The following is a 25,497-nucleotide window of genomic DNA, read 5'->3' on the forward strand; positions in this document are numbered from 1 at the left end:
AGGAGCCCACCAGTGCGCATGTGCTCACTCTGAGCCTGATGGGAGTTGTAGTTCTGCGGGGGACGCGCAGGGAGGAAACCCAGCTGCGATCCCCGCCCACCTCTTCCCTGCAGGAGGAAGCGGGCCGGGCGCCCAGAAACCCGGCTGCCAACTTCTCTCTGCGATGCTGCTGCTGTGCGTGTCGGTGGTCGCAGCCTCGGCGCTGGCAGCTCCAGCTCCCGGGACCAGCGGGAAGGGGCGGGGAGCTGCTCGGGAGCGGCCCGAGGCGCCTAACGTGGTGTTAGTGGTGAGCGACTCCTTTGTAAGTACCGAGAGGGGACGGAGGGGCGGTGCACCCGTCCCCGATCCGCTACCCGCCCACAGCCTTTCCTGTGCTGCAGGCTTTGGGGAGCAGAAACTTGCAAACTTGGGAAACTTGCAAACTTGTTTTACCCTGAAGAAAAGTAAGAAGTGCATTTTATCTTGAGGCCCCGGATGCACACTCGTACAGTACACCACATAGATAGGCATACAATACATATAAAACAATACTGAATGAAATGTGCTCTGATAGCGTCTTTGCAGATCTTTTGATATTTTATTGCTAGCCTGGATTCATTAAATTATGTTACCACTCTTAATGAACGGTCAGTGTATAACCACGTTTGATTTAATAACATTCTGCATCTCCAGAAAAGCTTGTTAGTTTTCCAGCGGTCATTCCCCAGTTCACCACAAGTTTGCAGGAATTTGTGTTTGGGTGAGAAGTGAAGGAAATTAACGTGTTTTGTTGTTTATTGCCCACGTATCTGATAATCCTGTCAGTGCTGATTTAAGTTCATTAGTTGATTCAGTTTGATTCACTCCCTGATGATATTCCAGGGAAATTGTGTGTGTGTTGTTGTTGTTGAATCCTAAACTTGAACAGTTTTTGAAACTTTCCTCAAGCACCAACCAAAAGAATATTACTATCAATAATACTTAGTATTATTCCATGATTTTAAAACTAATGCCTGGACAAATGTTTGGTTACTAATTATAACATTAGTTCATTATCACTGGGAGTTAGTGTGGTCACATAGATAGTTGGTGTTAAGCATGGCTGGTACTAGAGTGCTTTTAATCACCATTGTTGTATTGCCTTTCTTGATCTCCTAGACTGACCCATGATGAGTAAAGTTACATCATCTGGATACACCCATAGGATGTGTTGAGAATATTACTAAATTAGTCTCTATGGTTATCTAAACTTACGGAACAGGCAGTATTGGAGAGTAACACGTAAGAGTTCATTAGGGATCAGAGGGAAAGGAAGGACGCAGGATTGTACAGAGAGAGAGGTTGGTTTTTGTTGCTGTAGACATACAGGCTTGGGTTGACCTTATGAGTAGTTCTCAAACTAGTATGATACCTCAGAACTGATTCCAGTGGGGTGAGGCCCCAGCCCTTTGCACCCTCATGTTGGATGGCCATTACTTATGGGCTGCTCCCAGAATGGGGCATGATCTTGGGCAAGGTAACTTTCTTCAGCAGAGGCAATCCTTTGTTTCTAAAAGGAAATGGAGGTGGTGCATCACAACATACCGAGAAACTTCCAACGCTGACTGGGTCCTTCTCGTTATTTAGGTCTCATACTTACCAGAGTAGCCTTCCCTGTCCACTCTCTCTGAAGCAGGTCTTCCTTGGTATTGTGTATCTCAGGGTTTTTTTCAAAGCACATACCACAATTTGTAATTATTCATATTTTATTTACCAGTATACTTTAGCTTCCCCCACTAGATTAAACTTGAAAGGGACTCTGTTTTATCTCTAGATTGTATCTCCAGATCTTTCATAGATCCTGGCACACTGTAAATACTCAATAAACATTGGTTCGATCCGTCCATCATCCTGCAAAAGAACTTTTCAGAAAGTCCCGTTAATTTACTTACTCTATTCTAATGAATTTAAGTGGAACACTGAATTGAATCCTCTAGATTTTGAGCCAGATACTGATATCATTATACTTGTTTTTATCTGTTGAGGATTTTAGAGTCATATTGAAGTCCTTTGATGTTTATAAGTTTTAAGGTTAAAATTAAAGGAAACAATTTTCTTTTTTCGTGATGCAATCAGTGTTAATTAAATTTCTTCATTCCAGGATGGAAGGCTAACATTTTATCCAGGAAGTCAGGTAGTGAAACTTCCTTTTATCAACTTCATGAAAGCACATGGCACTTCCTTTTTGAATGCCTACACAAATTCTCCAATCTGTTGCCCATCACGTGCAGGTATGAACATGCTTAATATTAATGAAAGAAAGTAGCCACACACTGAAGACAATTTTACAATTTAAAAGATTATTCCCAGAAGTAGCATAACAAGTAATATTTGGCATTTAATTAAAAATTTTTATGTGATAAGGGTTTTAAGGTATGTATTAGGTATTGGGGTTGTTAGATTTTCTAATTTATTTTTCCAGAATAGGAATTTTTATCATTAAAAATGATGTTTAGTTCATGTGTTACTATTTCATTTCTTAATGATTGAGTGACTAAGAATCTTTTGACCAAGCAATCAGGAAATATGAATATTTCCTGAAAGAGTTATATTTTCAAGGAAGTTTTTCGGTAAGAGTACAAGGAGTTGGGAAGGGAATTCAGAGTATACCATAAAGTAGTTAGAATCTGTCATAAATCAGGTTTATCTGAAGTTTTCTATGTTATTTCAGATTACTCCTCTTCAGGCTCAATTAACTTCTATCCCAATGTAATCATTTTATTATAGTAATTTAACAAATAGGTATAGTTTTAAAGGCAAAACTTGTTTCCGTGACATTAAGCCATGAATAACAGAAACGGGGAAAAAACTGCCATTCTTATATATTCTGTCTCTTCTCTGATGGTTGTTTTCCTCATTCTAATATATGATTGGTTGCTTTGGAACTCATAAATAGCATTCAACAATTTGTGTTTGTCTATAAGTTCCCAGCATGATATTCTCTGTGATTTGAGTCACAAGTTTCAGTACTATCAACTATATAATCACCAATGATTAAAGGAATCTTGAACTATATTATAAATTATATTTCAATGATGAAGGGCCAGGTATATTAAAAAATAGTTTTGTTAACTTTTTTACATTTCCAGAATGTATTTAACTAAAAATTTACATGTTTTCACTCCCTTTTCTCCCCTCCTCCCTCTCCCCCGCCCTCCTCAACCCCACTTCTGGTAATCACAGGCAGTTGAATTTGGTTCTTTTTAGATTCCACATATATGTGAGATAGTACAGTATTCAGTACTTTAACTTACTTCATTTACTATAATGCCCTCAAAGTGCATCCATTGTTGCAAAAGCCAGGATTTCCTGATTTTTTATAGCTGAGTATTAGGTAGATGATAGGTAAATATCACATCACATTGATTTTATTCATTTCTTGATGGACACTTAGGTTGTTTCTATCTTGGCTATTGTAAATAATGCAGTGAACATGGGGGTGCAGATATTTCTTAGAGCTGGTGACTTAATTTGCTCCAGATGTATACCCGGAAGTGTAATTATTGGATTGATTATAAGATTGTTCTGGTGTAATTTTTTTTAGGAATATTCATAGTAACTTCCTCAATTTTCCATAGTGGTTTCACCAGTCTAGATTCCCATCACCATGCATGACGGTTTTCCTGGGTATTTTTTTCTCCATATCCTAGCCAATGCTGTTATCTCTTGTCTTTTGATAGTAACCATTCTAACAGGCACAAGGTAATATCTCTTTGCAGTTTTGATTTGCATTTCCATCATGATTAGTAATATTGAAAAATCTTTTCATGTATCTGTTGGCCATTTCTAAGTTTTCATTGGAAAAATGTTTATTCAGATCCTCTGCCCATTCTGTAATCAGTGTTTTTTGTTTGTTTGTTTCTTGCTTTTTGCTGTTGAGTTTTATGAGGTCTTTATATTTTCTGAATATTAACCTCCTATTCAACAGATTATTTCAAAATTATTTTTTCCAATCCATGGGTTGCCTTTTCATTTTATTGATAGTTTTCTTTGCTGAACAGAAGCTTTTCATTTCATGTAGTCCCATTTATTTATTTCTGCTTTTCTTGCCTTTGCTTTTGGTGTTAAATCCAAAAACTTATTGTCAAGATCAGTGTTGAGGACCTTACCTACTATGTTTTCTAGAAATATCATGGTTTCAGGTTTTATGTCCATGTGTTTAATCCATTGGGAGTTGATTTTTGTGTATGGTGAAAGATAAAAGTTCACTTTCCCCAACACCATTTATTGAAAAGTCTAGCCTTTCCCCATTGTATATTTTTGGCTCCTTTGTCTTAAATTAATTGACCTTATATGCATGGGTTTATTTCTGGGCTATCTATTTTGTTTCATTGATCTATGTGTCTGTTCTATAACAATAATGTACTAGTTTGATGATTATAGATTTGTAATATAGTTTGAAATCAGGAAGTATAATGCCTCTTTGTTCTTCTTTCTCAAGATTGCTGTGGCTATTCGGGGTCGTATTTGGTTGCATACAAATTTTAGAACTGTTTATTCTATTTTTGTGAAAAATACCATTGGAATTGTTATAGGTATCGCATTGAATCTGTAAGTTGTTTGGGATAGTATGGACATTATATGAATAGTAATTGTTTCAGTCCATGAGCACATATTATCTTTCCATTTATTTGTGTCTTCTTCAATTTCTTTAAACCATATCTTGCAGTTTTTAGTGTACATATCTTTTACCTCCTTGGTTAAATTTATTCCTAGGTATTTTATTCTTTTTGATACAATTATAAGTGGTATTTTTTTCTTAATTTTTCTTTCTGACAATTAATCTTTGCATTCCTGGAATAAAGTCCAATTGATCATAGTGTATAATATTTTTAATGTACTGTTGAATTCTGTTTGCTAATATATTGTTGAAAATTTTTGCATCTATGTTCATCATGGATATTGGCCTGTAATATTTTTTGTATTGTTCTTGTATGGTTTTAGTACGAGGGTAGTGTTGGCCTTATAAAATGAGTTTGGAAGTGTTCCCTCTTCTATTTTTTTTAAATTTTTTTTTAGAGTTTGAAAATGACTGGTATTCTCATTTTAAGTTTTGGTCCTGGACTTTTCTTTGTTGTGAGGTTTTATATTACTGAGTCAATTTCCTTACTCATAATTGGTCTGTTCGGATTTTCTATTTCTTCATGATTCAGTATTGTTTGATTGTATATTTCTAGGAATTTTTCCATTTCTTCTGGGTTATCAAATTTCTTGGCATATAACTTCATTGTAGTCTCTTATAATCCTTTGTATTTGTGTGGTATCAGATGTAACATCTACCTTTAATTTCTAATTGTATTTATTTCAGTCCTTTCTTTTTCTAAGAAAGTCTAAATGTTTATTTTGTTTATCTTTTTAAAACCAACTCATAGTTTTATCAGTCTTTCCATTCTCTTTCATTTTTTTAAACTCTGATCTTTGTTATTTCCTTTCTCTTACTAACTTAGGGCTTTTTTTCTATTTCTTAAAAATATTCAATTGCTGTTCATTTAAGCTCTTTCTTTTACCTTAATGTAAGTGTTCATCACTATGAACTTCCTTCTTAGAACTGCTTTTTATGCATCCCATTAATGTTTTTTTATTGATTTTTTACAGAGAGGAAGGGAGAAAGATAGCTAGAAACGTCGATGAGAGAGAAACATCAACCAGCTGCCTACCGGGGATGTGCCCACAACCAATGTACATGCCTTTGACCGAAATTGAACCCGGGACCTTTCAGTCCGCAGACCTACACTCTACCACTGAGCCAAGCCAGCTTTGGCTAATTTTGGAATGTTTCCGTTTTCGATAGTTTCAAGATACATTTTGACTTCTCTTTTGATTTTTTTTGACCCATTGGTTGTTCCATAACATGTTTAATTTCCTCATTTTTATGAATTTTCCAGTTTTCTTCATTGTAGACAGAAAATTGCTTGATTTGATTTCAATCTTCTTAAATATATTAAGACTTGTTTTGTAGCCTCAGATATGATCTATCCTGAAATGTTCCATGTGTACTTGAAAATGATAAACTTTTTCTATTGCTTTTGGATGGAATGTTATTTAAATGTCTGTTAAGTCTATCTGGTATAACAGGTAGTTTAAGTCCAGTGTTTCCTTATTGATTTTCTATTGTTGAAAGTGGGGTATTGCGGTACCTCAGCACTATTGTATTGCTGTCTATTTTTCTCTTTAGGTCTTTTAATATTTGAAGGATTTATTGAATAAATAGTTGTAGAAAATGAGATAATGAATCATAAATTACTTAGTGATTATTTTCGTGATTGAAAGAAGAATCTAGAATTAGACAGGCCTTATATTTAATTCCAGCTGTATTTACCGTAAGTAACAACCTATAAGCCTTAGAGACTCGCCTGTAAAATGGAAATAGTAACTCCTTGCAGAGTTGCCCCTTGATAAATGATGAGGTAATTAGAAATGTTAGGTGAAGCACCGAATGCAGATAAGTTTTATTCCAGAGCATGAGCTCTAAACTAGTAGACTATTCTCTCTTGCAGTAATTGTCTTAATAGTTAACGCAAATTTTTAAGCTTGCACTGATCCCAATTTCTTCTTTCCCCCCCCAGCAATGTGGAGTGGCCTCTTCACTCACTTAACTGAATCTTGGAATAACTTTAAGGGCCTAGATCCAAATTATACAACATGGATGGATATCATGGAGAAGCACGGGTACAAAACACAAAAATTTGGAAAATTGGACTATACTTCAGGACATCATTCCATTAGGTAAAAAATAAAATGAAAAATAGTCCTCATAGGTTCTTCTCTGCTGTATCACATAATTGTACCCTTTTTAACTTTTTAAAATTTTCTCTAATAAGGTAAAATTAAATCTCTTAATGCCTCAATGGTTAAAACATTAGCTTTCTTTAGTCTTACTAAAATATTAAATTTGCTAATATGCTGATAATTTTTTCTTAAATATTAAAATTCATTAAGATATCTATTAATTTGTTTAGCTCGTGATTTATTTTTACTGAAATTTTGTTAAATAATGGCTACTTTATTATTTACTTTACAGTTTTCTTGCTGCTTGTTTTGTGAGTTCATTCTAATATAAGTCTATCTAGATTCTAATCAGTTCTATCTAACATATACAAAGCCCTAATTCCATCTGAATCCTACTTTTCATTATATTTATCAAAATCTATTGCATATCTGCTACAAAAATTATATTTTTATTGTGTCTGTTTACATTTCTTGTCTTCAAAAGACAGATAACGGTCCTATTTTAACTCATCTATGGGCCATCAGTCATTTTAGGTGGTGTGAAATTCTCCTAATATGGGGGTTTATGTTTTTATATAAAATATTCTTTGTTTCTACATTGTTATCTTATAAAAACAAGCTTCTTAGAAATGTTCATGACTGCTTCCTAAACAATTACACCAATTAAATATTCTTATACATGTATTGAGAAAAAGTATATAGTAGTAATTACTGTTACTTAGCTTATCAAGTAGTCAGATAAAACAGACTAAAGATTTAGAAAAATTTAATTGATTGAATCATTTAATTTTTAAATCAGCTAATGAAAGTATATTTAGTTTCTAATGGGTAAGAAATTTGTATCATTATTAGTTTAGACAGCTTAGATCATAGTTAAAATTGTTCTTATAATGAGGATAAAGCTAGAAACAATTTAAAACATTAAACTTCATAATCACACAAGATACACCTTGGAGGTAGGATTTAAAAAAAATATAAAGATTTAGGGGCAGGAGAAAATTATAGTAGCTTTGGCTAAAAAATACTATCTTCTAATAAAAAAAAAAAAGTCAAAATGCTAGAAAATTAAAAAGTTCTAGGAATCCAAAATATCTTATTTTTTTATTAAATATCTTGTTATTTAAAAAGTAGCCTTTCCAAATAAGCTAAGTTTTAAAGAACATATAGGTGAGTGAATACCTTATTCTTATTTTTTCTTGGTGTTTGAATTTGTAATGCTCAATAACTTTCTTAATGAAATCTATCAGTCTGAACATTTATAAGGCTGAGTCTAAAAATTGTTTTTCATGCCATGCCCAATCTCAGAGAAAAGATTTCAACAAATATCAAGAATAACATTTGCTCTAAGCTTTTTAGAGATATTTTTATCTGGTTAAGATGGTTTCTTTTACTCTTACTTTGCAATGTTTTCCCCATGCATGGATATTGTTTCTCCTTATTTTGTTAGTAAGGTGAAATATGTTGACTCAATTTCAAATGTTAAACCAAAGTTTCCTTTATCAAGTTAAAAAAAATAATTTTCCATGTTGCTTTCTTATGTTTATGCTTAGTTTTTAAAACTTTATAAATACCTTACAGCATACCTGTCTTTTTGACTACCCAGCAATCGTGTGGAGGCATGGACAAGAGATGTTCCTTTTTTACTCAGACAAGAAGGCAGACCTATGGTTAATCTTATCCCTAACAAGACTAAAGTAAGAGTAATGGAACGGGACTGGGAGACTACAGACACAGCAGTAAACTGGTTAAGAAAAGAAGCAGTTAACCACACTCAACCATTTGTTCTATATTTGGGGTTAAATTTACCACACCCTTATCCTTCACCGTCTTCAGGAGAGAATTTTGGATCTTCAACATTTCACACATCGCTTTATTGGCTTAAAAAAGTAAGTACATTACGTGTGCTCAAAACTAGAAGTTAACGTTGTATCTGTATGTTACTGGTATTTATTCACTATTTCTTTTATTATCACTTTTGAAGAAAAACTTAAATTTTGAGTATTCTCATTAAATCAAATTGACCAATAGCTGGTTGACAAAAGCTGAAGGGGCAATTTTATAGAATTAAGATAAGTGTTAAAACTTAGAAACCTACTGCTGAATTGAATATATTTGCATATAATAGGTCTATGAGCCGAAACCGGTTTGACTCAGTGGATAGAGTGTTGGCCTGCAGACTGAAAGGTCCCAGGTTTGATTCTGGTCAAGGGCATGTATCTTGGTTGTGGGCACATCCCCAATAGGGGCTGTGCAGGAGGCAGCTGATCGGTGTGTTTCTCTCTCATCGATGTTTCTAGCTCTCTATCTCTATCCCTCTCCCTTCCTCTCTGTAAAAAATCAATAAAATATATATATATATTTAAAAATGGGTCTGTGAAAAGAGAAACTGAAAGATGTTCTCTAAGTGTAGGCAGTTTTCAATGTGCACAGTTCAGCATTGAAAAAAAATGACCATGTCAGATTAAACTGCTCAAAGAGATCTTAATAATCAACTGGGAGAGTGACCATTTTTTCTAGGACTCAACACATTTGTCAAAATATTTAAAACTCTCTTATTTAGGGTTAAAAATGTATAGGGAAATGAAAAACAGCGAAACCAATATTTATTTAATGCATGGTAATTAGAAACACTGAGAATTAAAGTATTTGCTTTTTTTGTAAAAAAAAAAAAAAAAAAATATATATATATATATATATATATATATATATATATATACACACACACACACATACAAACATATCAAGAGTAGTTTGAACAGTGCTTGCCTTCTCATTGTATAATTTAGATATGGAGCAAACATCTTCTCTATATCATGGCATATTGTCAGATTCATAACTAAATTTGGATTGCCTTCCAACATTTTCCCCCTTTGCTCTTTCAGTGCTGTGATATATTTCTGAGAGTTCCTTTCCTGTGAAGAATTTTGCCACTGTCACTTCCGCTAGGACATGTTCCTCATTTACATCAATGAGTGCCTTCACTAAGTTCCTCTGACTGCCTATGTAACAGTGCCAACCTTCCCACGTCAGCTATTTCTTCTATGACTCCAGTTAACATTTCAATCAGATCTCACTTCCAGTGTTACCACTGTTTATTTCTTTATTGTACATTCATCTTTGTTAACCAATTCCCTCTTTTGATTATCCATTTCTATACAATGCCGCATGGATTTCTCACTAGGAGACACAGTGTGCTGTCTGTGTGTGTAATGGACAAAAGATGTGCAGTGATCAGTCAGTGACATGCTTTGAAAGGAATGGTCTGATTAGTCCCTGATACACATCTTTCATTCCTTTAATGATTTGTAGACTAAACAGCTAGCAGCATATGACTGAAGATTTGTATTTTATGCATGGATCCACAGTTAATATACCTTGGTAACTAAAATCTGAACCATGCAGAGGGAGGACTATCTGTGTTTTGAAACATGTCATCTTAAATTGAATTTAAGTTACTTAAGCAACTCTAATCAGAATCACTATTTAGTGCACCCTATTTTAAAAGAAATACTGTCCAAGTTCCAAATACATCATGTCTTCTTAAAAAGTTCTAACTGGCTCCATCTTCAAAAAATTCGTCTGGAGTTAGTACTAGCCTAATGAAATGAGTCAAATAACTTTTAAATGAATATTAAGTAGATATTTGAATTTTTTAAAGTTACTTAAATATATGACTTAAATCTTAAAGTCATAATCATTTTCACCAAAACTGTAAGCATTTATATATATGAAAAAGCTGTATTTGTTTTTACCAGATATTTTGCTATCTCACTAGATATTTCCATTTTTACTAGTGAACTATTAGAGAAAAGAAGTCTACAATCTTAGGGTATTGATCTGAAATTTGAAGTGATTATATAACTATCTCAAAGTGCTCAGATCCTTTTTTTGTACTACAATACTGCCTAATATAGCGCATGTCATTTTCATATATGTTTTATCATTGTTAAATATTGACAATTTGATCCTAATTTATTTATTTGGTTTACTATTTTCAGTACATTATTCATAATCATTCTTTTCTATTATCGTGAATAATTAAAGTATGTATGTCTTGTTCACCACACATACTTGTTGGATGAGAGGAACATTATTACTTTGTTTTTCTCCCCTTTTTAGGTGTCTTATGATGCCATCAAAATCCCAAAGTGGTCACCTCTGTCAGAAATGCACCCTATAGATTATTACTCTTCTTACACAAAAAACTGCACTGGAAAGTTTACAGAAAGAGAAATTAAGAATATTAGAGCATTTTATTACTCTATGTGTGCTGAGACAGATGCCATGCTTGGTAGGTGGTATAATAATTAGCAATTACATGAAGAAGAAGTATATTTTGCCAACAAACCATGATTATGCTCCTTGGTGACTTGAATGAAATCCTGAGATGAATTTTTTTTATATCAGTTGCTTCAAACTTAGGATTATAAGACTCACATATAAAAATTGTATAATTTGCATTATTAATAGTAGAATAAAAGCCTTTTCTATTTTAATTATTTATAAATTAATAAATGCCCAGATTTTTTCATATGCAAAGAAAAGGTCATAGAAGGCTATATCATCTGCTTGAAATAAAACCTTTTACCAGCTTTAATCAGTAATCAGTACAGGCATACCTCTTTTTATTGTGCTTCACAGACACCTTTTTTTTTTTTTTTACAAATTATAGGGAAGACCCTCCACATCAAAAAGATTACAACTTTATTGTGATACTTGTTTTATTGTGTTGGTCTGGAACTATAATAAACCCTAAACACCTCTGAAGCTTGTCCATATTCAGCCAAACACAGATACACGGGTGACAGGTCATTGTAAGGCGGCTTAGGTTCTAGGAAATTAGACAGTTTAGTTGTAGAATCTTGTGACTTTGCCCAGACTAATAGCTGCAAAACAAATCCATTCTCCCAGACCCCTCAGAGCAAACTAAACTAAAGGCAAAGTCAGATTGAGGCTTGAAGATGGCGACCGAACAGTCGGACCTGTTCTGACTCTGGTCCCAGAACAGATAAAAGTGGCATCTGAGTCGCTCAGGGAGGGTTTATTAGCAGCTGAGGGGCAGCCGAGGTCTCTAGCAAGCTAGGGAGCGATCCTCTGGACAGAATTTCCTGGCCACGGCGGCGGCGGCGGCCCGCGGCAGCGGCAGCGGCGGCGGCGGCGGCGGCGCTGCGAGAAAGGAGTGGCTTCTCTGAGGCCGGGAAAGCCCACAGCGGAGAGGTCCATCCAGTAGCTGAGACGCCGGAATTGGCGCAGGCGTGTGGATTCAAAGGAGTTCTTCGGTCACCCACGGAAAGGTCAGAGTTTGCGGGGAAAGCCTGAGAGATCGCGATCCTGCGGCACGGCCAGCTTTGGTAGCCGGAGAGTTCCGGCCCCGCCTCCATGGAGCGCCCGCAAAGCTGAGCCCTAAGAAGGCTGCAGCGACATCTAGTGCTGGGTTTGGCATAAGCTTCCCCAGAAGCGGGAATTTTTGATTTTATTTAAAAAAAAAAAAAAAAAAAAAAAAAAAAAAAACGCCAGGGGACAGAGTGTTAAGAATCGCGGCTGTCCCGCCAAGGGCGGAACGTCTGGACACCTCAGCGCCTGATCCCCTTCAACCCCTAGCTTCGGAATACTAGGGAAGGCCTGCCTAGTTGGGCATATCCAGGGAATTGGCAGGGAGAAATTCCCTTTCGGGAAACAAGGGATCGGAGCCAGAAGAGATAGTCTGGGAGCCAGCTAGCACCCTGCCAGCTAGAGCCATAGAGAAAGAAGGCCAGAGCAACCAAAAAGACTGGGAGGTCAAACCAGAAACACTGACACCTAAGAGCTGAATTACAAACTGCCCTTCTTTTTTTTTTTTTTTTTTTTTTTTTTTTTTCTTTTCTTTTCTTTTGTCTTTTAATTAATCAAAAATAAATGGACACAAATAACTAAGATATAGCCTACTTAAAATTAAGGATTACCTTACAAAACTGAGGTGCAGTGGAAAGCTGGGAACTGCAAGACTGTCTGGTCCGAGAATCAGAAGTGCCAAATACATTAACTGAGGAAGTAAGGGACTACTACTGGTCATTTTTATGCTAATTTTGCTATTCTTTATTTTATTTTCATTTTTTACATCTTTTATTTAATTTTCATTTTTCATATCTTTTACTTAAGAAACAATTTTTTTTCTTTTTTCCTTACTTGATTTTACCTTTTCAATTATTACATTTTTCAATCTCTATCATCACTATTACTACTGCTATTTTGCAATTTTTTTAAAAAATTTTTATTTATTTTTTTTTCTCTCTCTCTCTAGTACCATTTTATTTTTTCTTTATTTTACATTAGGAGTAACCTTCATTCTATTTTAATCTCTACTATAACATCATTCAACCCTATCTCAACTCAACCTTTACATTATCACTCTCTTACTAAACTTTACCCTTTAGTCTACAGTTTATCCTATCCCATTCTGGCTTTAGTTTTTCCTCTATTCTCTCTGTATACCCCCTGCTAAAGCTCTCACTATACTTATAGATCTAAGTTCCAACCCCTGATCCAAGTGTATAAATACCAATCTCTGCACTATATTAACTAGTTAAAAAAAAAAAAAAAAAAAATCTGTTCTCCCCTCTATCCTTGTCGCATTGTTTGTGTGAAGGTTGATTATTGTGAATTTTTATGCTTTTTAGTGAAATTGTTATGCTTATTCCTGTATTGTTATTGTTGCTTTGTATTTTTTTTTTAAATCCTCTGTTTTTGTTTGTTTTTTTTACTTCTGTATATCATAGCCTTACTTAATAATAGTGGATATAGTAGTTTGTAATAATCTCCAAATATTGTTCCTGGCATTGGCGGGGTCCAGAGGTTGTTCTTTGGCAATTTTCTCCACATATATATAGTTTGTTTCACATTTCTCTTTTAGTTTGCTTCTTCTCTCTCTTTCTCTCTCTCTCTCTCTCTCTCTCTCTCTCCATCTTCTTTTTTTTTTCTCCCTGTTTTCCAACTTCATTTTGTCATTATTTTTTTTCCTCTTCTTCTTTTTCTATCTCTTTATCCCTCTTTTTTTTTTTAATTTACTTATTTTTTTTTTTTAATTTTAATTTTAAATTTTTTTAAAAAAATTTTTCTTTATTTTATTTTTACCCCTATTCCTTCTCAACTATCCCCTAAGTTGCCTTTCTCTAGTGGTCACCTTTATTAGAGGTTATTAATATTGTAAATACATTCCTGTTAAGTGCCTCTTGTGTTGTACCTGGTAGTGTTGTATTTTGTACCTCAAAAATCAACGCAGGAGAAGGAATACCGCATAACCAGACTTCCTGAAAAGATGGGGAGACAAAAACATAGTCCGCACGTGAAAGAAAAGCAGGCATCACCAGAAAAGGAAGTAAACGAGTCAGAGGTAAGCAGCCTACCAGAGCAAGAATTCAGAGTAATGATCATAGCATGGCTAAAAAGAATGGAAGAGAAATTTGACAATAGCCAAGAAGAAATGAGGAAGAACCATGAGGAAATGAAGAAGAGCCATGAGGAACTGAAGAAGAACCAAGAAGAAATGAAAAGTGACATCGCTACCATGAAGAACTCAATAGAAAGCATCAAGAGTAGACTAGATGAAGCAGAGGACCGCATCAGTGAGCTAGAAGATAAGATGGAAAAAAATACCCAAGTAGAGCAATTTCTAGAAAAAAAGATTAAAAAGCAGGAGGAGAGCCTACGGGAGCTTTGGGACATAACAAAACAAAATAATATTCGAATAATAGGGGTTCCGGAAGGAAAGGAAACTGAGGTAGACATGGAAAAAGTATTTCAAGAAATAATGACAGAAAACTTTCCTGAAATAGAAAAGAAAAAAACCACACAAATCCAAGATGCCCGCAGAGTCCCAAGCAAAATGAATCCCAGAAGACAGACTCCAAGGCACATTATAATTAAATTGGCAAACAACAATGACAAAGTAAGAATCTTAAAAGCAGCCAGAGAGAGACAGAAAGTTACATACAAAGGAACCCCCATCAGACTAGCAACTGATTTCTCAACAGAAACTTATCAGGCCAGAAGGGAATGGGACGAAATATACAAAGTCATGCAAAGGAAGGGTCTGAATCCAAGAATACTGTACCCAGCAAGGCTATCAATCAAAATTGGAGGGGAAATCAGGAGCTTCACAGACAAAAAAAGACTGAAGGAATTTATCTCCACCAAACCAGCAATGCAAGAAATGCTAAAGGGTCTACTGTAAAAATAAAGAAATAAGAAGTGAAGAAGGAACATGGGTATAGAATAAAAATGGCGTCAAATGAGTACCTATCAATAATAACCTTAAATGTAAATGGATTAAATGCTCCAATCAAAAGACATAGGGTAACAGATTGGATAAGAAAACAAGACCCATACATCTGTTGTCTACAAGAAACTCACCTCAGAAAAAGAGATGCACACAGACTGAGGGTGAAGGGATGGAAAAAAGTTTTCCAGGCAAATGGAAATGAAAAAAAAGCTGGGGTAGCAATACTTATATCTGACAAATTAGATCTCAGAGTGAAGGACATAACAAGAGATAATGATGGCCACTTCATAATAATAAAGGGAACAATCCAACAAGAAGAAATAACCCTGGTAAATATATATGCACCCAATACAGGAGCAACCAAATACATTAAAAAACTGCTGGAGGACATTAAGGGAGAGATTAATAGCAATACAATCATAGTAGGAGATTTTAATACCCCACTGTCACCCTTCGACAAATCATCTAAACAAAAAATCAGCAAAGAAATATCAATCCTAAATGACTCACTAGACCAGTTCGAATTAATTGACATCTTCAGGACACTCCACCCCAAAGCCACAGAATATACATTCTTCTCAAGTGCACATGGGACATTCTCAAAGATAGATCACATTTTGGGACATAGGCAAAGTCTCTTCAAATTCAAGAAGATAGAAATCATATCAAGTATCTTCTCAGACCACAATGGCATAAAACTGGAAATTAACTGCAATAAAAATAATCCAAAGAAATCAAACACATGGAGACTAAACAGCTTGCTATTAAACAAGGGCTGGGTTACCAGAGAAATCAAGGAAGAAATTAAAAGCATCCTGGAAACAAATGACAATGAAAACACAACAATCCAAAATCTATGGGACACAGCAAAAGCAGTTTTGAGAGGGAAGTTCATATCCTTACAAGCCTATTGCAAAAAACTAGAAAAAATAGTAACAGATGATCTAACTCTACAACTCAAAGAGTTAGAAAAGGAGCAACAAGAAAAGCCCAGTGTAAGCAGAAGGAAGGAAATAACAAAAATCAGAGCACAGATAAACGACATAGAGACCAAAAAAACAATACATAAGATCAACAAAACCAAGAGCTGGTTCTTTGAAAGAATAAACAAGATAGATGGACCTCTAGCCAGGCTAACCAAGAAACAAAGAGAGAGGACCCAAATAAACAAAATCAGAAATGAAAGAGGTGAAATAACAACAGACCCCACTGAAATACAACGGATTGTTACAAAATACTACGAACAACTCTATTCCAACAAACTGAACAACCTGGAGGAAATGGACATATTCCTAGAAAAATACAAACTTCCAAAACTCAATCAGGAAGAATCTAAAAATCTCAATAGACCAGTGACTTGGGAAGAAATTGAAACAGTCATCAAAAAGCTTCCAGCAAACAAAAGCCCAGGGCCAGATGGCTTCACAGGAGAGTTTTACCAAACATTCAAGGAAGAACTAAAACCTATCCTTCTCAGACTATTCCAAAAAATTCAAGAGGAAGGAACACTTCCAAACTCCTTCTATGAAGCCAGCATCACCCTAATACCAAAACCTGATAAAGACAACTCAATGAAAGAGAATTACAGACCAATATCCCTCATGAACATAGATGCCAAAATCCTCAACAAAATTCTAGCAAATCGGCTCCAGCAGAGCATCACAAAGATCATACACCATGACCAAGTAGGATTTATTCCAGGAATGCAAGGTTGGTACAATATCCGCAAATCAATAAACGTGATACATCACATAAACAAGTTGAAAGATAAAAATCATATAGTCATATCAATTGATGCAGAAAAAGCATTTGATAAAATCCAACACCCTTTCCTGATAAAAACTCTTAACAAGGTGGGAGTACAAGGATCATACCTCAACGTAATAAAAGCTATATATGATAAACCCACAGCCAACATCATACTCAATGGGCAAAAACTAAAACCATTCCCTCTAAGAACAGGAACAAGACAGGGATGCCCACTATCGCCACTCCTCTTTGACATAGTACTGGAAGTACTAGCCATTGCAATTAGACAAGAGGAGGAAATAAAAGGCATCCAAATTGGAAAAGAAGAAGTAAAGTTATCCTTATTTGCAGACGACATGATATTGTATATAAAAAACCCAAAAGACTCCATTAAAAAACTAATTGGCTTAATAAATGAATTTGGCAATGTAGCAGGATACAAAATTAACACCAAGAAATCTATGGCATTTCTATACACCAACAGTGAGTTTATAGAAACAGAGACTAAAAAAGCAATTCCATTTACCATCGCACCAAAAAAATTAAGATACCTAGGAATAAACTTAACTAAGGAAGTAAAGGACCTATACGCGGAAAACTACACGACACTGAAAAAAGAAATAGAGGAAGATGTAAACAGATGGAAGAACATACCATGTTCATGGATTGGTAGAATCAACATCATCAAAATGTCCATACTTCCTAAAGCAATCTATAAGTTCAATGCACTCCCCATTAAAATACCAACGGCATATTTCACTGACCTAGAAAGAACTCTCCAAAAGTTCATTTGGAACAATAAAAGACCCCGAATAGCCACAGCAATCCTGAGAAAGAAGAGTAAAGTAGGAGGTATCTCAATACCAGACTTCAAACTGTATTACAAAGCCACTGTTCTCAAAACAGCCTGGTACTGGCACAAAAACAGACATATAGATCAATGGAATCGAATCGAGAACCCAGATATCAACCCAAATCACTATGCTCAATTAATATTTGACAAAGGAGGCACAAATATACAATGGAGTCAAGACAGTCTCTTCAATAAATGGTGTTGGGAAAATTGGACAGATACATGCAAAAGAATGAAACTAGGTCACCAACTTACACCATACACAAAAATAAACTCAAAATGGATACAGGACTTAAACATCAGACGGGAAACCATAAAAATACTAGAAGCAACCACAGGCAACAAAATCTCAGACGTATGCCAAAAGAACTTCTTCACTGATACTACCCCTAGCGCAATCGAAGCTAAAGAGAAAATAAACAAATGGGACTACATCAAAATAAAAAGCTTTTTTACAGCAAAAGATACCATCAACAAAGCAACAAGAAAGCCCACTGTGTGGGAGAACATATTTGCAAATGTTACCACTGATAAAGGTTTAATCTCCAACATCTACAAACAGCTTATACAACTAAATAAAAGGAAGATGAATGATCCAATTAAAAAATGGGCAATGGACCTAAATAGAATATTTTCAAAAGAAGACAGAAGGAAGGCCAAAAGGCACATGAAAACATGCTCAAAGTCACTAATTATTCGAGAGATGCAAATCAAAACAACAATGCGGTACCATCTCACACCTGTCAGAATGGCCAACATCAACAAATCAACAAACGACAAGTGTTGGCGAGGTTGTGGAGAAAAAGGAACCCTCGTGCACTGCTGGTGGGAGTGCAGACTGGTGCAACCACTGTGGAGAACAGTGTGGAGTTTCCTCAAAAGACTGAAAATGGAACTCCCATTCGACCCAGTAATTCCACTTCTAGGAATATATCCCAAGAAACTAGAAACACCAATCAGAAAGGATATATGCACCCCTATGTTCATAGCAGCACAATCTACAATAGCCAGAATTTGGAAACAACCGAAGTGTCCGTCAGCAGATGATTGGATCCAAAAACTTTGGTACATCTACACAATGGAATACTATGCTGCCATAAAAAAGAAGGATTTCTCATCATTTGCAGCAAACTGGATGGAATTGGAGAACATCATGCTGAGTGAAACAAGCCAATCAATGAAAGAGAAACACCACATGACCTCACTCATTTGTGGATAATAAAGAACATTATAAACTGATGAACCATAAGATAGATATAGTGACAGTATATCAACAAGTAGACTGTCAAATTTCAGCGGGGAGGGGAGGATGATCTGGGGGAGAAAATAGATCAACGAAGGACTTGTATACATGCATATAAGTGCAACCAATGGACACAAAACTTTGGGGAGGGAGGGGATGTGTGGGAGGGAGGGAGGGGGTCAAAAAATATCAATAAAATATATTTAAAAAAAAAAAAAAAAAAAAAAAAAAAAAATAAAGGCAAAGTCAGTTTCCCCGTGTGTATTCTGGTACAGAATCATTTTGAAGTTCCTTCTCTAATTCAGCTCAAAACCAAATCTGTCTCTATAAGATGATTGTCAAGAAAGTGTTTGTAGAGTTATGGCGGTGTCCAGTTCAGGTGGAGAAGCCCTAGTTTTAAAAAAATACACATTTTTATAACAAGTTTTTCCCCCCCACAAAACAGTATCATTTATTTTGTTGCACATTGAAGTAGAAGGTAACTGCATTAGTGAAGTATGGGTCACACCTTTTCTGCACAAAGTAAACTTCAGGTGTGAACAAGTGAATGGTTTTCTTTAAAAAGCATTTATTGGGCAAATATAGAAAAGTATAAAACAGAAAGCAAAACAGCCATATGGATAAATTATAATTAAAAGAGTCTAAAGGACCTTCCAATTGCTTACTCTAAAATACAAATCAGATTTTGAGTCAGTTTCTTTAATCTATTGAAATTATATCTATATATTTTCTAATGTTAGTGATAGTCACCCAACTACACCTTGAAAATCTCTTTTGAGTCAAAACGGGTTTGGCTCAGTGGTAGAGCGTCGGACTGCGGACTGAAAGGTCCCAGGTTCGATTCCGGTCAAGGGCATGTACCTTGATTGCGGGCACATCCCTGGTAGGGGGTGTGCAAGAGGCAGCTGGTCGATGTTTCTCTCTCATCGACGTTTCTAGCTCTCTATCTCTCTCCCTTCCTCTCTGTAAAAAATCAATAAAGTATATTTTTAAAAAAAAAAAAAAAAAAGAAAAGAAAATCTCTTTTGAATGTTTGCTGCTATCCATTCTTCCATGTCTACTAACGTGAAATAGGATGTAATGCTGCTGAAGAGAATACTACTCTTGAAGTTTCTTCAGGCAAAAAAAAAAAAAAAAAAATTTTTAAATACAGCAGCTCACTTCAAGTTACAAAGGTTATGAAATATATTGTATCCTTGTTAAATTCATAACTGATTTTTGTCACCACTAAGTATTATGGTATTACTGTTCACAATGCTTGTTCAACAAACATTTAGTGCCTCTTAGTAATCAGGCACTATTGGGCACTGGTAGTATTAAGTTGAATATTATTATTTTTTAAATAATGTATTAATTAAAAACCCTTTAGGCATGTAGTCTCTACCTGAGGGCCTTATATTCAACTGTTCCCTCTCCCTGGGATGCCTTCCCTTTGCTTTTTACATAGCTAACTATTGTCAGTCTTTGGCTGGCCACTCAAATATCACCTCCCCAGGCTATCTCCCCAACCACTAAGTTAGTATACCAGCCCCATCATCCTACTTACTCTTGTTTGCTTACTTTATAGTCTTTGTTTTGTTGATTTACTTGTCTGCTGTCCATTTCCCTTGAAGAATATGAGCTTCATGAAGGCAGGAACATTGTCTTATTCAGCATTGTATTTTGAGTGCCTAGCTTTGCAACCATAGTGCCTGCCACATGGTAAGAACTCAGTAAACATTTACCAGCAATGATAATACACTGTTGTAACTACAGTAATATACAAGTTCTAGAGTCTTGGGGGACTCTAGAATTTATATATTACTCTACCTGGGGTAGTGGGGACTGCTTCACCTGGGAGGAAAGGCTTGAGCTGGGTCAGAAAGGAAGAATGGCAATTTTCCAAGATGATGATGGAAGAAAAGGCATTCAATAATAGAAGGCAGAAGTACAGAGGCAAGAAAGTCTAAACTAACTATTATTAGTTCAGGGAATTCTAAGTTGGTAGGGTTGTGAAAGTTAAAGGTGTAGGAGAAGCTGAGGGAGCTGAGCTTGGAGGGTGGACAGGGGCTTTGTGTGTTGTACTAAAGAATTAAATGATGGGAACTGTGAAAAAGGTCTAAACTGGGTGTCACATGATCAGATATTTTAGAAAGCTATCCACCAGAATGGTACAAGGAATCTGTGGAAGGGAAGGGAGGAATGCAAGCAAGATCAGTTAGGAAGCAATTACAATTGTCCAGTTAAAAGATCCTCATGGTCTGAACTCTGTAAATTACTCCATGGAGTCCTGGTCTCAGTTTTGACTGGACCTCTGAATCACCTGTGATTTTGTGGTTGTTGTTGTCTTGGTGTGTGTGTGTGTGTGTGTGTGTGTGTGTGTGTGGGTGTGTGTGTATGTGTGTAAAATAAAACAGAGAACCCTGGATCCCAGATTGAGGAACTGCCAGATTAGGGATGCCTCCTCTCTCTTGACTGTGCCTTGCTGTAATTCTTAATTATAATGAGGAGGCAGTTTCAGGACACTAAGAAACAGAGACTGGTCAGAGGATGTTACTGTCCAGGTATTCCCCTTTCAAGAATATGCTACTGTCTATACTACTTCCTGTCCTCCTTCAAAAATGGAATTCCGTAACCCTGCACCACTTTCATGGGCATGATCTGGTGATTGGGGATTTGGGAAAAGGGTTGCAGGAAAGAGGAGTTCTGACCCCTCTTATCACCTCCCATTGGACAGCAGTTGTGGGTCAGTGTGATATCAATCCTGGCACTATCTGACATGTATGGAGTGCTGATGTCCAGACCTGTCTTTGTATCATTCCAGTCGCTAAGGGGAAATTTTCCCCCCTATTCTCTAATCCTATATAATAAAGAGCTAATATGCTAATTAGACCAAACAGCAGAATGACCATCCGAACGACCTTCCAAACAAATCAGAGGTTGTGAGGGCTGAGGCAACAGCCAGGGCAGATGTGAGGGTTTACCTTTGCACAAATTTCGTGCATCGGGCCTCTAGTAGAAACATAAAAAGCCTGCCAGCATGATCTCAAATAAAGAAACTATACTATAGGGTATTATAATTTCTCCTTCCTCTCTCATCTATCCACTGAGGAACAGGCACATGCAACAAACAGTATTACTTAGGAGCAGTAGATAATATTCAGATGTTAAGTAGCATCCTGACAAACTCTTATAGGATAGAGTTGTGATGAGCTTATTATGATAGAATAAAGCATTAACTAATTAAAATTTATCTTGATTATATTGTAGGTGAAATTATTTTGGCTCTCCGCCAGTTAGATCTTCTTGAGAAAACTATTGTCATATACAGCTCAGACCATGGGGAGCTGGCCATGGAACATCGTCAGTTTTATAAAATGAGTATGTATGAAGCTAGTGCGCATGTTCCACTCTTGATAATGGGACCGGGCATTGAGGCCAACCTACAAGTGTCAGATGTGGTTTCTCTTGTGGATATTTACCCTACTATGCTTGGTAAGTAATGGAAGTCCATAAATCTTTATTTGTAATAATGCTGGAGCATGAGGAAGCAAATTAGTCAGAGGCCCTGCTGCCTTGTTTATAATCTTGAGCAACTCCTCTGTGAGTCAATCCATATTTGAAATATGAGGATAATATTCCTCAGGTTCCTTTGGCCTTTACTCCATGTAGTCATTTTTCCTTCCAGAGATTCACAATCAGGATATGACTATCGAATAAGCCACTTAAGATATTCAGGTTCATAACTTCGTAGTTATGATTGTTTAATTTCTAGCAATGCAGATACACTACTTATAACTTTCTATTTTTTATTAGAAATATTTAATTAGACCTAAAAACGCAGAACATTGAAACCAGAAAGGGAGTGGAGAGGGCAACTACAGGCTCATTTTGGAACTATCCTGAGTGCCTGGCCATAAATAATGATAATTTTTCTATAAGAAGAAGATAGTTTGAATTTTAAAAAGACACCTTAGAAGCAATTTTTACATTATATTTAAATACCCCTTTTTTTACAACCTCTTTTTAAGTTAGACATTTCTCATGCCATTTTTATATGTCTATATTTGATGAGGAAAAAAAGAAATTATTTTTCCTTAAATCAGTATAATCTGGGATTTATCAACATATGTTCTGCAAAATACTAATTCCTCAAGGTACTATTTGGGGGTAAAAAAATGTTTTGTCATCAAATAACTTTGGGACACATGGAATACTATACACCACTTCTGAAGGTTTATGATCTGTATCAGCAATAAATTTACATTTACAATAAATTCACCTGTGTAGTTTTAACCATTGTTTGCAAACAAGTGTGACTAATAAACCCCTTCTTATATAGGTGCTATTAATATCTTACGGAACAAATGTGAGAAACAACTGTGATTATTTAATCACTCAGAAATAAAGGACTGATGCTATAAATTAATATTTGTTGGAGGTTTCCAGATACTGGTCTCAGAATTTCATATAAATTATCATATTGAAACCTAAAATAAGCCTATGAAATACAGGTGCTATTATTATTCCCTTTACTGATCAGGAAACTAAGATTCAAAATAGTTAACATGCCCAGGCATGGTTATTGGAATAACCACTTGGATGCAGGCAATCTACTTATAAAATACACGTATAGCCTCTGTGACCTTTAATGATGTCATTAATGAATGTCCAACTAACAAAAAATGAGTTATTTTAAAAGATTGTATTATTTGTGTTTAGACATTGCTGGGATTCCTCTGCCTCAGAACCTAAGTGGATACTCTTTGTTGCCATTATCATCAGAAATGTTTGAGAATAAATATAAATTAAAAAACCTACATCCACCCTGGATTCTGAGTGAATTCCATGGATGCAATGTGAACGCGTCCACCTACATGCTTCGAACTAACCAGTGGAAGTATATAGCCTACTCTGATGGTGCTTCGGTATCTCCTCAACTCTTCGGTAAATTTGTTCATATATTTCCTAAGTGTAGTATCATGTGTGCTGAGCTGACCTACATAGTGTTGCCTAAGAGATCCAGTAATCATTGTTACATGAATATCTGCTGCTTCTCCTGGTAGAACAGACTACAAAAAAACTGCCCGTGTGAGGAGCAGATCCTTTGCAAATCACCTTCTGTATTTCAGAGCTAGTGCCCTAAAGCTTCTGATCTGAGACTCAAGATCAAAACCACTGTTTTTCTCTGGTCAAGGTGTCTTCTAATACTCATGGTTATCTTTCCCAATCAGTAGTTAACACCCTCTCATTATACCTTGCTTTCAACTGTTCTGGAGGATTATTACCTATCTATATATATAAAATCCTAAGCAAACAGTTAACTGGTCAAAAGCTCGATTGGTAGCTATGACACGCACTCACTACCACGGGGCAGATGCCCAATGCAGGAGCTGCCTCCTGGTGGTCAGTGCGCTCCCACAACGGTGCCAGATGCTGCTGCATGTGCTTCTCCTGCCTTCACAAAAGCAATACCAGCAGTCTGACATGCCCCAAGAGGTCCTGGATTTCGAGAGGGCACAAGCCAGGCTGAGGGACCCCACCGGTATCTTATAGACTAGAGCTTTACAACACTACTAGATGAGACCATTATCCTGCAAAATCTGTGAATTAATTTTAAAGCAGCATTATTAGAATTGGGGTTTGATTTATCCCTTGCCTCCTTTTTGTACATACTATATGTATTAATGCCATTATTAACATTAATTTCTCCCTACATTTCCTTCCTTGTTACAAAATTATTAACTCAAAATTATTCTTTAGTTTGGGTTATTGATGTGGGTCAAAGAAAGCATACTATTTTTTTTTCTCGGCCTGTCAAAGAAAGCAAGGCATCAAAGTCAGAAAGAATTAGCGCTAAGCCGCTCACTAGTGATAAGGATTTGACTGTTTCTGCCATCTAAGTGTGGATTAGAAAAAATGGGATAGTGGGATGATGGTAGGGAGATAATTTGAAAAAACATTCAGAGAGGTATTTAACTTTTGGTACACTTATACTGGCCATCAACCTACTATACTAAGAGGAACTGAAAACAAAAATAAATTCTAAAACATCGTCTGTCACAGAGTAATGACATCCTAAAAAATGTTCTTGTTTCAGGTAATTCTCTTGACATGTATTTAATTTTTTCTTTCAGATATTTCTTCAGATCCAGATGAACTAACAAATATTGCTACAAAGTTTCCAAAAATCACATATTCTTTGGATCAGAAACTTCGGTCCATTATAAACTACCCTAAAGTTTCTGCTTCTGTCCACCAATACAATAAAGAACAGTTTATCAAGTGGAAACAAAGTGTAGGGCAAAACTATTCAAATGTTATAGCAAATCTTAGGTGGCATCAAGACTGGCTGAAAGAACCGAGAAAGTATGAAAGTGCAATTGATCAGTGGCTTAAAACCCATACTCCTCCAAAAAAAAATCTCAACAAAAATAAGAAAATAATGTTCTGGAGCTAGATAAAAATATGTTAAAAGATAATGATTAATTATGTGTTTTACATGTTTTAAATGTAAACTTTTATTACAGGTATTTTTATTTTAAAGAATGAATATTCTTTTAAATAAATCATTATAGAATTATATATTTTCAAAAATGATTACTATTAACATCTCATTCTTAGCAACTTCTTACAACTTAATGGAAGTATTTAAAGGTTAAATCAGCC

The 25,497-nt window shown here is 35.7% G+C and overlaps 1 protein-coding gene across 3 annotated transcripts; it reads left to right on the forward strand.

Annotated features, from left to right (window-relative positions):
• Nucleotides 1–52: 52 nt before the first annotated feature.
• Nucleotides 53–25,411, forward strand: ARSK (arylsulfatase family member K). Of its 3 annotated transcripts, none has more exons than XM_084882681.1 (8): nucleotides 53–301; nucleotides 2,120–2,249; nucleotides 6,585–6,744; nucleotides 8,351–8,633; nucleotides 10,867–11,038; nucleotides 22,099–22,323; nucleotides 23,551–23,775; nucleotides 24,966–25,411. In XM_084882681.1, the coding sequence occupies exons 1-8, from the start codon at nucleotides 164–166 to the stop codon at nucleotides 25,286–25,288; spliced, it is 1,656 nt and encodes a 551-aa protein (XP_084738807.1). In that variant the 5' UTR covers nucleotides 53–163; the 3' UTR covers nucleotides 25,289–25,411. The 3 variants fall into 3 exon arrangements, with proteins under 3 accessions (XP_084738807.1, XP_084738808.1, XP_084738809.1); XM_084882682.1 differs by having other exon boundaries at nucleotides 53–286; XM_084882683.1 differs by lacking the exon at nucleotides 2,120–2,249 and having other exon boundaries at nucleotides 62–301.
• The last annotated feature ends 86 nt before the right edge of the window (nucleotides 25,412–25,497 follow it).

This window comes from Pipistrellus hanaki, assembly GCF_964339955.1.
Source record: "Pipistrellus hanaki genome assembly, chromosome: 4".
Lineage (NCBI taxonomy): Eukaryota > Metazoa > Chordata > Mammalia > Chiroptera > Vespertilionidae > Pipistrellus > Pipistrellus hanaki.

What these genes read in the sequence shown, in the direction of transcription:
- ARSK (XM_084882681.1), top strand. Translation starts at nt 164, where the DNA reads ATGCTGCTGCTGTGCGTGTCGGTGGTCGCAGCCTCGGCGCTGGCAGCT. An exon ending in TATTTACCCTACTATGCTTG is followed by an intron (nt 22,324 to 23,550) that starts GTAAGTAATGGA and finishes ATTTGTGTTTAG; the next exon opens with ACATTGCTGGGATTCCTCTG. An exon ending in GGTATCTCCTCAACTCTTCG is followed by an intron (nt 23,776 to 24,965) that starts GTAAATTTGTTC and finishes TTTTTCTTTCAG; the next exon opens with ATATTTCTTCAGATCCAGAT.